Raw genomic sequence first — 13434 nt, 5'->3', positions numbered from 1 at the left:
TGAACCCACCAAACCTGATACTCTTCCAAACACAGTAGTTTGATGATCTGAAAGAGCTCCAGCTATGACTCTGTGACAAGTGGCAAGTGTGGCAAACTCAGTTTCCACATCCTTCCCAACATGAGTGGAGGAGCTCCTAAGCTCTCCATTATGAGTGGCACTTCTGAGGATTCTTAAAGCCATTCATCTTTGCTGTTCCAAAATCTCCTGCAAACTCCCTAAGCAACATTCAGCATCACCGCTTCTGTGCAGAGAAAGGTTTCTGCTGGGGGAAAAAGACATCCATTAATTAAGGGCATTAAACAGCATTCTGAGCATCTATTGTATACCAACTGAAGCCCCTTTTCCACTGGCATCCCAGAAAATCACCCATTTCCAGTTGAAGGTAGAACACTCCAATCCCCGGGGATGAGTTGTGCCCCAGTTAATGGTGGCTCAGTGGAAATTGCACAAAGGGCTTCCTATCCTGGGACACTGCACAGCCAGTTATCTGGGATGCCAGTGGAAAAGGGGCTTCAGTTGGTATACAATAGATGCTCAGAATGCTGTTTAATGCCCTTAATTAATTTAAATATAAACCAGGCACTGTTCACTTGGTTGACTATGTATTTCAATTGAATTTTTAATTTAATTGAATTTTTAATTTTTAGATATAGCATGGTAATTCTTAGTTTTGAATTAAATCCTAAGTGATGAAAGCCCTGGTTTCAAGCCCATCACAAGGAAGTGGTGGAGGAGTGGGGTCCAGGAACTGAGTCTGAATGGAGAGACTTGGTGTAAGTAGGTCCTTTGATGGTTGGCCCAGCAGTGGGCTAAGATGTCTGCTTCTGTGCAGAATGAGTCTCTGACCCCATGATGCTATTTCTGAAGGTGCAGCATGCCTTCAACATGACACCAGCACAGGTTCTGAGCTCAAGGACTACCTATGGGGATAAGATTACCTCTGGACCTCCCAGTGGCCAGTCACTACAATTCCACGCCCCATTCCCATGCCGTCCATGGCCTCATGTTCTGCCAGGTTGAAGTCACTCATAAATTGGAGGAACAACACCTTACTATTCCATCTTGGCATTCTCCAACGAAATGGCATCAGGATTGGCCTCTCCAATTTCCATAAACTCCTCCACCATTCTCTTGCTTTCCATCAATTCTCTGTCTCCCTTCCTTCCCTTCTCTTCTCTTCTCTTTCCCCTGCCCATCACTCACACCTTCCTTCCTCCAGCTCCCCAGCCCCTTCCCGTCTGCTCTCCTATCAAAGAGCATCTTTCTCAGCCTTCCACCCCATCCTTCCCGCTCCCATCTGCATCCACCAATCATCTGCAAGCCTGTGGTTCTCCACATCTGCTCAATTTTTGGCATTCCCATTGAACGAGACAGGCCCAAATCATCGACAGACTTTTGGTTTATGTGGATGTTGCTACTGAGATCTATTGAGTTCCTCCAGAACTTTTTTGTATCGTTCTGGACATGTTTAATTTATTTAACTTGGAAAAAGAAGTTTCACACAATTGAAGTTAAGTTTGCCACTGCCATCTATGCCACTGGTTTATATTTATTGTAAACATCTTTCTGTGTAAATAGAATCATAGAGTTCCACACCATAGAATTAAGGCCCTTCGGCCCAATTTGTCCACATTGACCAAGCTATTCCATTCAGTCATATCCCCCAATCCTTTCCTATTCCAACTTTAGCATGTAGCAATCATACCTGCTTCCACCACTTCTTCTGGCAGCTCATCCCACATACCCACCACCCTCTGTGTGAAGAAGATGCTCCTCATCCTTTTAAAATCTTTTCCCTCTCACCTTAAATCTATTCCCTCAAGTGTTAGACTCTCCCATTCTGGGAAGAAGACTCGCCATTCTCTTTATCAATGACCTCCCACAGTTATATACACCTTCACAAGCTCCCCGTTCACTTTCTCTAGGAAAAAGTGAATGACGATTTCCCTGACTTGTCTTCAAGTACTTCCTGATATCCAGGGGTTGTGAAAGGAGCTGTAGGATTATACATTCTTAGTTTTGAATTAAATCCTAAGGCTTTCTGTTCATTAATAGTGAAAGCTCTTGTTGCAAAGCTGAAATACTCAGGTCAGGCAGCTTCCGAGAAATGAGAAATAGTGCTAATGTTCCAGATTGGAGGCTCTTTGTTTAGATCTTATTAGATAAATCATCAATGATCCCTGAGAACTGAGACAAAGTGCAACTGTGTGAGTCTCACTGTGGGTGAAAGACCATTTTCCTACTTGTCCCAACTGTGTGACTTCTGTCTGTAAGGGTATGTTACTGTACCGAATGCCTAATTTAAAAAAAAATCTCCTTGATCAATCTATTCCTCATTGGCTGTCAATTCCTCAAATTCTATTTGACCTTTCTCACTCCTGCAACCTACTCTAGCTCCACTAATCCTTAAAATCTTCCTAGACTCTTTTCCCTCATGGCATTTCAGGGAGAGAGCCTGCACGTCAAGCCCCTTTTCCACTGGCACCACTTCCCAGGAATTAACTGGGGCAGGGACCAGTGGAAAAAGAAAACTCTCAGCACACCAGCACCAAATGATGTCAATTCATGCTGGGGATTAATCACCTCAACGCCTTCTCATATCCATAGTGTCAGTTGATGCTGACGTGCTGATAAAACCAGTGGAAAAGAGACAGCAGAAAATCACCCATTTCCAGTTGAAGGTAGAACACTCCAATCCCCGGGGATGAGTTGTGCCCCAGTTAATGGTGGCTCAGTGGAAATTGCACAAAGGGCTTCCTATCCTGGGACACTGCACAGCCAGTTATCGGGATGCCAGTGGAAAAGGGGCTTCAGTTGGTATACAATAGATGCTCAGAATGCTGTTTAATGCCCTTAATTAATTTAAATATAAACCAGGCACTGTTCACTTGGTTGACTATGTATTTCAATTGAATTTTTAATTTAATTGAATTTTTAATTTTTAGATATAGCATGGTAATTTTTAGATATAGCATAGTCCCTTCCGGCCTTTGAGCCACCTAAATACACTAAGGTGACCATTTAACCAACTAACCTCATTCATCTTTGGAACATAGGAAGACAAATGCAGAAAACCAACGCAGTCACAAGGACAGCAGCGGAATCGAACCCAGAATGCTGGCGCTCTAATAGCATTGTGCTAACCGCTATACTAACCTTATTGTTTATTCATTTCTGGGCAAACCTCTCACTTGCCAGAGGATCATCGAATTGAAAGTTTCTGCCTGGAAAGACTGAGTTGTATTGATGTGAGCATTTTACAACTTCTAAGCTGACTGCAAATGCTTTACAGAAATCATGGAAGATTGGTCATCAGTGAGGGTATGCACCTCAAAGCTTTCCATTGCCACAGAGAGGAAGCAAGGCTGGGGAACAGAACAGATCAGAATAGTACTCAGTGGCTGCAGCGGGTAGGAATTCTGCGGGCATTGGTACATTTCACTTCTGTTTATGACAGTAAACTCTCATTTCATCCTCATGAGGCCATTTGGCTCATTGGGTTTCTGCTGGCTGCAAAAGAGCTGTCCACCCTCACAGCACCCTGCATTCTAGGCGTGTATTTGACAGACAGCAGGTGTTCATTGGAGTATATCTTGATGTCAGTGAGGTATTTTATGCCTCCATAATCAGTATTTTTTTTCTTCTCTTCTTTGGCTTGGCTTCGCGGACGAAGATTTATGGAGGGGGTAAAAAGTCCATGTCAGCTGCAGGCTCGTTTGTGGCTGACAAGTCCGATGCGGGACAGGCAGACACGGTTGCAGCGGTTGCAGGGGAAAATTGGTTGGTTGGGGTTGGGTGTTGGGTTTTTCCTCCTTTGCCTTTTGTCAGTGAGGTGGGCTCTGCGGTCTTCTTCAAAGGAGGTTGCTGCCCGCCAAACTGTGAGGCGCCAAGATGCACGGTTTGAGGCGTTATCAGCCCACTGGCGGTGGTCAATGTGGCAGGCACCAAGAGATTTCTTTAGGCAGTCCTTGTACCTTTTCTTTGGTGCACCTCTGTCACGGTGGCCAGTGGACAGCTCGCCATACAGATACAGCAATGAGCTCTCTGAACCCTTCTCCATTAACAATGGCGTGAAGCAAGGCTGTGTTCTCGCACCAACCCTCTTTTCAATCTTCTTCAGCATGATGCTGAACCAAGCCATGAAAGACCCCAACAATGAAGACGCTGTTTACATCCAGTACCGCACGGATGGCAGTCTCTTCAATCTGAGGCGCCTGCAAGCTCACACCAAGACACAAGAGAAACTTGTCCGTGAACTACTCTTTGCAGACGATGCCGCTTTAGTTGCCCATTCAGAGCCAGCTCTTCAGCGCTTGACGTCCTGCTTTGCGGAAACTGCCAAAATGTTTGGCCTGGAAGTCAGCCTGAAGAAAACTGAGGTCCTCCATCAGCCAGCTCCCCACCATGACTACCAGCCCCCCCACATCTCCATCGGGCACACAAAACTCAAAACGGTCAACCAGTTTACCTATCTCGGCTGCACCATTTCATCAGATGCAAGGATCGACAATGAGATAGACAACAGACTCGCCAAGGCAAATAGCGCCTTTGGAAGACTACACAAAAGAGTCTGGAAAAACAACCAACTGAAAAACCTCACAAAGATAAGCGTATACAGAGCCGTTGTCATACCCACACTCCTGTTCGGCTCCGAATCATGGGTCCTCTACTGGCACCACCTACGGCTCCTAGAACGCTTCCACCAGCGTTGTCTCCGCTCCATCCTCAACATCCATTGGAGCGCTTTCATCCCTAACGTCGAAGTACTCGAGATGGCAGAGGTCGACAGCATCGAGTCCACGCTGCTGAAGATCCAGCTGCGCTGGATGGGTCACGTCTCCAGAATGGAGGACCATCGCCTTCCCAAGATTGTGTTATATATTCAGTATAGTGGTTAGTACAATGCCATTACAGCGGCAGCAACCTGGGTTCCAATCTGCCACTGTCTGTAAGGAGTTTGTACGTTCTCCCAGTCTCTATGTGGGTTTCCTCAGGGGACTCCAGCTCCCTCCCACATTCCAAAGATGTACTGGGCTAAAATAAAGAGGCCATACCCTCTTCACTCTGCTACCATCGGGGGGGGAAAGGAACAGGAGCCTAAAGACAAGCACACAATGGCACTAGAACAGCTTCTTCCCCGCTGCCATCAGATTCCTGAATAATCAATGAACTAAAGACACTGACTTACTTTTCATGCACTGTTATTTTTTATTTATAGTAATGTTGTAAGATGGTTTTAATATGAACGTTTGCACTATGATGCTGTGCAAAACACTGAATTTCATGACTTGTTCATGACAATAAATCCTGATTCTGATTGAGTAGGTTAATTGGTCAAATGAGGGTATTTGGACAGCTCATGTTCATGGGTCAGAAGGGTCTGTTACCATGTTGTATCTCCAAATTAAAATTAAAGCAAGAATCCTTTCAGGAAATCCTCCAGTCTACCACACTCTCCTTTCTCACCCTTCCATGGAGAGGAAAGTACAGGAATTGAAGGAACCCACAGTTCAGAAGTTGAATGCAATCAGACGATGTCGATTTAAATCTTCAGGTTTTGCCAGAGGGGAATGTACTTAATTTGAAGTTACACAAAGTGACTGACCTCCTTCTGTTCTGGATGAATCCGGTAATCTTCCAGATCACATAAACCTCGCTGTTTAATCTTGACATTTTGGTACAGTTTCAAAAGAGATTGTAAAATAAGAATCTGTTCTATATATAGATCTCTGCCCCAAGAGCTGAAACTGTGCGAAAAGGGTCAAGTATCGTATTATACTCATAAAGTTTCAGGAAGTGTAAATTTGATATTTTTGGTCCAGTTTTAATTGAGATAGGATCGTAACATGGATGAAGAGGCTTTTCCCTCAGGCTTGGTGTGACATCATTCAGCTAGAAGTTCAGATGATGTAAAAACACAGATGTGCTCATGATATAGATATGAGAAGAGGTTTTTATCTTAAATGTAGCTTTCCGACAGCTTGGCCTAAGAACAGGTTGTAATTCTGCAGAGTGCTCTGGGCCAAGGGATAATTATCCCTTTATTTTTTCCACATATGGTTGTGCTCAAGATAAGCGGGGGGTTTTTCTCTATTTTTATACCATATCACAAACAAGTTAAGAAAGAACCTTCAGCATGTTCATAACAGTGAGAGGCATCAGCTTCATTGGAATGATTAAGAATAGATTTTGGATTACTGTTGGCATCTGATCTACTCTAGGCAATTAATCAATTAGATAAGATTGAGTCATTAGAACAATCCCTTTGAATGACGCCTTTCGTGAGAACTTTCGATGAGAATGTGTATATTCCCAAGAAACAGGATCCAGATGTTTCAGTGCTATCAGAACACTTTTTAAATTGTTAGATTACAAATGTAATATTGGTAATGCACCAGGCAATGCTTAGAACAACGCAGTCTTTATATGATATTCAAACATAAAGTTCATGTCCCCTTTATGATGAGCTACTGATACTAAGGGAGATCAGTGCCAAAGAGTTAACAATGCTCAAAAAATGTTCAAACCTCCAGATGGTTCATTCTAACATCGTGCAAATGAGAAATATCAGCTACCTCAGGATGATGTTGTCTGGGTTTGAGGACCAGTATGGATGGCAGGGGTGACAAGTGATACGTGGGTTCAAGTACCACTACAGAGCAGACCTGAGGGAGTGCCACACTGCTGGAAATGCTATTTTTTGCTTGAGCTATCTCCTGTCTAAAGTGGAGTAAAATATCTCAGGGCACTAATTTGAAAAAGAACTTTCATGTCCCCACCTGTATTTGCCTCTCCCTGAACCATATTATCTGGCTGTTAACATATTGCTGTTTGTGGGAGCTTCTTGTGAACAAATTGATTCCCACATTGCGATAATAATTGTGCTTCCATTGACTTTAAAGCAGTTAAGTTATAAAAGGACATTTTGAAATACACATTCTTTATGTTAATTTAGTGTGAATTTCTGTTTAATATGGTAAACATTCCTTCATTGATTATTTTTTTCTGCAGCGGTTTCTTCATTTAACAGAAACTACATTTTAAATTTATTTACCATACGATCATTAAAACTCGTTCTGCCTGATTACACCCAATTAACTAACTGACCCTGCAGGTTTTTGGAGTGTGGAAGGACACAGCAGCACCCAGAAAAATATCCATGCGGGTCTTGGGGGACATGCAAACTCCTTACAGGCAGCAGTGGATCTGAACCCAGGTCACTGGTGCTGCACTAATGTTGCCACTACTCTCATCCTATAAGGTAGCAATGGATCTGAACCCAGGTCATTGGCGCTGCACTAACGGTGCCACTACTCTAACCCTATAAGCAGATTTACTTGTATACAAAACCTGGGCTTTAAGTAATGTATTAAAACACATCAGGAAACTTTCAGATGAACAATCCTTGTTAGAACTCAAAGTTTTTTGGCTTGAAAATAATAATGAATGGTGTGGAGTGACGGTAGAAAGTGGCTTTGGGATACATCATCTTATTAAATGCATGATGGGTGAATGGGCTGGTTCTACATCTATTTCTCATGTCCTTGTGTTTGTCTCATTTTCTTTCCTCATGTGATTAATCTGAGCTATGTGATGTCTGTGAATTAACCCCTGCTGATGGAAGAAGGAAAGCATAGGAAAGGATTAGCTACCTGGGAATTAAATTTTCTACTGCCTGCCTTCTCTGGAGAGAAAACAGAAGTAAGAAAAGCATCTGTACAACCATACCCAGCATGCATTGAGCATTTAAGAGCAGGGTCACAGGAGAAGAGGAAGGAAGATGGAAAATTTGTTTAAACAGATGTTAAAAGATGCTTTTCACATCATTGTATAGTGGGAGTTACACATTTTGTGACCTGTGTCTGGAGGGGCTTGGTTGCATTTTAGCTCATAACATTCTTTGAACATTCCAGTTTTCTCAACAATTTACAAAGATTAAGTTGGATTACTTGGCTATTTAAACAGCCAGCAATTCTACAAATTAAGGCTCTATGCAGGAATTCAATCTTGATGGGGTTTGTAATGTTACAGGGTGAATGTCTGCATCCACGTTACATAAGAGCATGGTGTTGATGGTGGGGCTATGAAAGTTTGTGGTTAGATAGTGCAGATAGTTATTGCTTGGCAGTTTTTATTTATCAATGTTACTTGCCTAGTACAAAGTCACACAGCACTGTAGCCCATCCCATCCCCATACCAACCAAATTGGTGTTCTGGGCTAGTCCCCATTGCCTGCATTTGGTCCATATTCTTCTCAACTCTTCCTATCTGTCTCAATGTCTTTTGAACGTTGTAATTGTATACATTTCCATAGCTTCTGCTGGCAGCTCATTCCAAATCACTCATTCTGAGTTAACATCTTGTCCCTCAGGGCCTTCTTAAATCCCACCCCTCTCATCTTAACTTTATGCCCCCTTGTTATAGAATCTTCTGCTTGGGGAAAATAGGCATTCCCTTTATCAATGCCTCTCCTGGTTTTATAAACCTCTTTAAAGTCTCCCTCAGCCTCCTAGGCTCTGGAGAATAAAGAATATAATCCCATATCTCACCGTATCTGCAAACAGTTGTCGAGTACCCCAGTGTTGCACCTTATTCATCCAGAGGTTGATGGGAGAGGAAGTGGGGGAGGCAGTACAACTACAACGTTTGCAAAACATTTAGATTGATGCATGGATGGAAAAGCTTGACAGGGATGTGCAGGCAAATGGGACCATCTTAGCTGGACAACACTGTCAGCCTGGACAAGTTGAGCTGTAATAATTCAACAGGTCTGATGACATCCGTGGCTAGAACTGGTCAGTCAATAATTCTGATCAGGATCCTTTATCAAGACTAGAGAGGAGGGGGGTGATATATAGATGGAGATAGATATAAATTAACGATGAAGAAGCTGAGGAGGGACTGGGACGTGATAAAAGGCGTGAGGCTTAAAAACAGGTTGAGGGAGAAGAAAACAAGGGACAGGGACTGTTTCCATCTCTTCTTTACCTACACCTATAATAATTTCCTCCCTCTCTCTGCCTTGCCCTAGATGATGTTGGGCAGGAGGGTTCCTGCCTTCTCTGGCTACCTTAGCCAGACCCCCAGGGCTTCACATGTTTGCCCCTTTGTGGTGACATGAGGGAGTCAGGAAGGAGCTCCCTTAATGTGAACTCACTCTCGTCTGACACTGGGACACAGGAGACTGCAGAGGCTAGGATCTGGAGCAAAACACCGTCTGCTGGAGGAGGAGCAACAGCAGTGGGAGAAAAAGAATGGATGACATTTTGGGCCAAATCCTTCATCAACAACAGCTGCGCTTATATTTTGGCTGCTGTGACCCTGTCTCCCTTTGAATTCTGCCTGTGGATGCAATAGAATCGCCTGGTCACACAGCACAGGAACAGACTCTTTGGCCCAATGAGGTCTTTCCTGCGACCGAAGACCCACAGATTCTATCACTCCCCTCCAGTGGCCAACTAATTTACCACCCTGTGGGTCTTCGACCTATGGGAGGAAAGGGGAAACGTGCAAACTTCGGACGGACAGCACCCGGACGGGTCTCTGGGGCTGTGAGGCTCGACCGCCCGCGCTCCTGCATGGCCAAGCGGCAGATGGGTTTCCACACCCCCAATTGGATGAAACAAGAAGTTGTTGGGCAGTGGTGAAGGATCAAGGAGTGGGTGGAATCCGAGTCTGTCAGACCTGCGGGAAGCGAACGCCAGTTCGTAGCCCGGTCCGGTTCTCTGTCTGACCCACAGGGCCTCGGCTCTCACTCCCCCCCCCCCCCCCCCCCCACAAATGTGTCATTTGTAAGGATGCGACAATTCTCCCATTTTACACCGCGTTTAATCAGACGAGGTCATTTCTGCTGCCTGTTTGGTGGAGCGCGACCGTGAGCAGTGTCCCGGCAACCTGATCCGCTCCATCAACCCAGCCCAGGAGGTTCACGCCGGCCCCGTTAGATCGCCGCGACTGTAACTGCTAACTGTTGTAATTCCCGAGTAACAACCAGTAGTTTGTTGATTAACACGATGTTCAAAATGATAAATAACATCACATCAGTTTTGAATTCGGCCCCAATCTGGAGACTAAAAAGGTCCTTTCAGCTCCAAACTTTGGAATAGTTTGTGTGCAAGTGTGTGTGTGTGTGAGAGCGCATCTGCCTATCTGCATTTGTCTGTGGGTATCTCAGTGTCCGCCTGCAACTGTATCAGCGCCCGCTTGTCAGAATCTGTATGTGTGTGTATCATTGTCCCGTGAGTGTATCTCAGTGTCCGCCTGTACTTATCTGTCTCAGCGACAGCCTGTCTTTATTTGTGTATGTGTGTCTCAGCATCCGCCTGCCTGTATCTATCTGTGTCTGGGTGGATGCCTCCCTGCGTGTATGTATCTCAGCGTCCGCCTGTATGTCTTTGTGTGTGTGTGTGGACACCCACCAGTCCGTGCCCCTCTCTGCACACGGGCCCTATCCCTTCCCACGTCCGTGTTCCTCTCCACGTCTGTCTCTGTCCCGGCCCCCTCTCCCCACGCGCGACTCTCTGCCCCCAGGCTGCCCACGAGGTCACTCGCCTGATATTTGACACACCACGTCGTAATCTTCGCAGCAGTCCGCTGCGTTACCGCAGTAGGTGTCGCAGTAACACGGCGCCCGTCTGCCCGTTGCATCCCCACACGCGTTGTCCCTGCCGTTACAGCACTTGGGACTCTGGCGGTGCTGACAGCCGGCAGCGGCCGCTCGGAGCCATATGGCCAGCGTCAGTGCGCCGCAGCACAGCGCGACCCAGCCGCCGGTGCCGGCCAACCTCGCCATGCCCTTCCCTTCGCAGCCCTGCTTCGCGTGGGTGGTGGAAGGGGTGCTGTCAGCTCTCGGTCACCCGCTCCGAGGTGAGATGATCTGGAGCGAGGGAGGGGCCGACAAGGGCCGCCCTGGGGCAAGCAGCAAGGGGGCACTGGGTTCTCTGCGTCCGGCGCCGAGGAATGGTTCTCACATAGCGGCCGGGCGCATCGTCCGCGCCGGAGCCCCTGCAGCCCGGGGTTATTTTGACACATGGTTCCCCACTGGTCCTAGCGCCGCCGGGGTTTATGGTGTCCGGGTACCCGTGTCCTTTTAAGATGTTACTGCCGCTGAGAACGTTTCAGTTTCCTTTTGCTCCAGTTCCCTTCCTTCTTCATACACAGAACTACCCTTTCCCTTTTTATCCTCTTCTACTCTCCCACCCATATCCTCCTCTGTCCTGTTACCTTGGACACCTTTCCCTGCCCCTCCTCTCTTCCTCCACCTCTTTATTCGGGAGCCGGCCTGCTTTTTTACTCATATCTTGATGAATGGTTCAAGCCCAAAACATTGCTCCCCTTTATTCTATAGATGCTGCGTATTTCATTTAAAGTTACATTTTCACCAATATTTTCCAATCCCTCCCTCCCTCTGAACTCCCCCCGCACGGTGCTCCCTCCCTCCCCCCGCACGGTGCTCCCTCCCTCCCCCCGCACGGTGCTCCCTCCCTCCCCCCGCACGGTGCACCCTCCCTCCCCCCGCACGGTGCTCCCTCCCTCCCCCCGCACGGTGCTCCCTCCCTCCCCCCGCACGGTGCTCCCTCCCTCCCCCCGCACGGTGCTCCCTCCCTCCCCCCGCACGGTGCTCCCTCCCTCCCCCCGCACGGTGCTCCCTCCCTCCCCCCGCACGGTGCTCCCTCCCTCCCCCCGCACGGTGCTCCCTCCCTCCCCCCGCACGGTGCTCCCTCCCTCCCCCCGCACGGTGCTCCCTCCCTCCCCCCGCACGGTGCTCCCTCCCTCCCCCCGCACGGTGCTCCCTCCCTCCCCCCGCACGGTGCTCCCTCCCTCCCCCCGCACGGTGCTCCCTCCCTCCCCCCGCACGGTGCTCCCTCCCTCCCCCCGCACGGTGCTCCCTCCCTCCCCCCGCACGGTGCTCCCTCCCTCCCCCCGCACGGTGCTCCCTCCCTCCCCCCGCACGGTGCTCCCTCCCTCCCCCCGCACGGTGCTCCCTCCCTCCCCCCGCACGGTGCTCCCTCCCTCCCCCCGCACGGTGCTCCCTCCCTCCCCCCGCACGGTGCTCCCTCCCTCCCCCCGCACGGTGCTCCCTCCCTCCCCCCGCACGGTGCTCCCTCCCTCCCCCCGCACGGTGCTCCCTCCCTCCCCCCGCACGGTGCTCCAGCTGCTGTTCCAGCAGTAGCAGATCACTTGAACAATGCAAATGCTGGAGAAACTCAGCAGGTCATACTGGAGGATTGCACCCCTGACGAACAGCTCGGCCTGGCCTTTTATTTCCCGTAGATGCTACGTGACCTGCTGAGTTACTTCAGTGCTTTTGTGCGCTGCATTAGTCTCCAGCATCCACGGAGTCTCGATTAACGCTGTATACTGTTTGGATTGAAGTCTCCACCTTTATTCGGGAAACGGAGAAGGGCTTGAGGATGGCCCTGGCGCTGACTTTCCCCAAGGCTAACGGCAGGGAGACCACCTTCCACAATTGTCTGCTTTCTGGAAGTTCGCCACGATTAGGAAACGTCGGGGGTACATTGTCCTCTCTCCACGCCCCACGCCCCTCTTTATCAGTGAGCAGAAGGATTATGTTCAAGCTTATTGTAAAGTGTACAAGAGAAAGCTATTTTTGCCAGCACTCCAGCTCGTCAGTCTATGTCCAGTACAACAGTCAAAACAGAATAACGGAGACTAGAGAGAACAGAGCAAAGGCAACATTATTTTATTAATGGGGGTTTCATCAGACCATAAGTGCAGGAAATAACTAGCCTTGAACCTGGTGGAGTGTGATCTCACACTCATGAATCTTCGCTGTGGCATTTTATAGCAGTCAATTAACCTCAAACCAATGGGACTCTTGCCTGGGGGAGGTCACTAGAGAATCCAGGCGAATCTATGTATCCATAGGGAGATTATGCAAACTCAACTCAGACAGCACCTGAGGCCAGGATTGAATCAGGGCTGTTGAACCTTGCCACCTGCTCAATTTATAAAAAAATGGAACTAAGACTTTTAAAAATGTATTCCTTATGGCAATGCCAGCATTTATTATCCACCCCTGATTACCTCTGAAATTTTTCTTTGGCTTGGCTTCGCGGACGAAGATTTATGGAGGGGGTAAAAAGTCCACGTCAGCTGCAGGCTCGTTTGTGGCTGACAAGTCCGATGCGGGACAGGCAGACACGATTGCAGCGGTTGCAGGGGAAAATTGGTTGGTTGGGGTTGGGTGTTGGGTTTTTCCTCCTTTGCCTTTTGTCAGTGAGGTGGGCTCTGCGGTCTTCTTCAAAGGAGGTTGCTGCCCGCCAAACTGTGAGGCGCCAAGATGCACGGTTTGAGGCGTTATCAGCCCACTGGCGGTGGTCAATGTGGCAGGCACCAAGAGATTTCTTTAGGCAGTCCTTGTACCTTTTCTTTGGTGCACCTCTGTCACGGTGGCCAGTGGAGAGCTCG

At 47.9% G+C, this 13434-nt stretch overlaps 1 protein-coding gene across 1 annotated transcript in view; it reads right to left on the bottom strand.

Annotated features, from left to right (window-relative positions):
- Positions 1–10979, bottom strand: part of LOC138761060 (somatomedin-B and thrombospondin type-1 domain-containing protein) — a 72777-nt gene extending 61798 nt beyond the window's left edge. Inside the window, exon 1 of the mRNA XM_069932622.1 lies at positions 10555–10979. Coding sequence (XP_069788723.1) covers positions 10555–10795 — 241 coding nt within the window. The 5' untranslated portion in view covers positions 10796–10979. The remainder of the gene's footprint in view (positions 1–10554) is intronic.
- Positions 10980–13434: the final 2455 nt, after the last annotated feature.

The sequence above is a fragment of the Narcine bancroftii genome, chromosome 4 (genome assembly GCF_036971445.1).
Source record: "Narcine bancroftii isolate sNarBan1 chromosome 4, sNarBan1.hap1, whole genome shotgun sequence".
Taxonomy (NCBI): domain Eukaryota; kingdom Metazoa; phylum Chordata; class Chondrichthyes; order Torpediniformes; family Narcinidae; genus Narcine; species Narcine bancroftii.
Note: the sequence above shows the minus strand (reverse complement) of the source record. Positions and strands in the feature narration are given on the sequence as shown.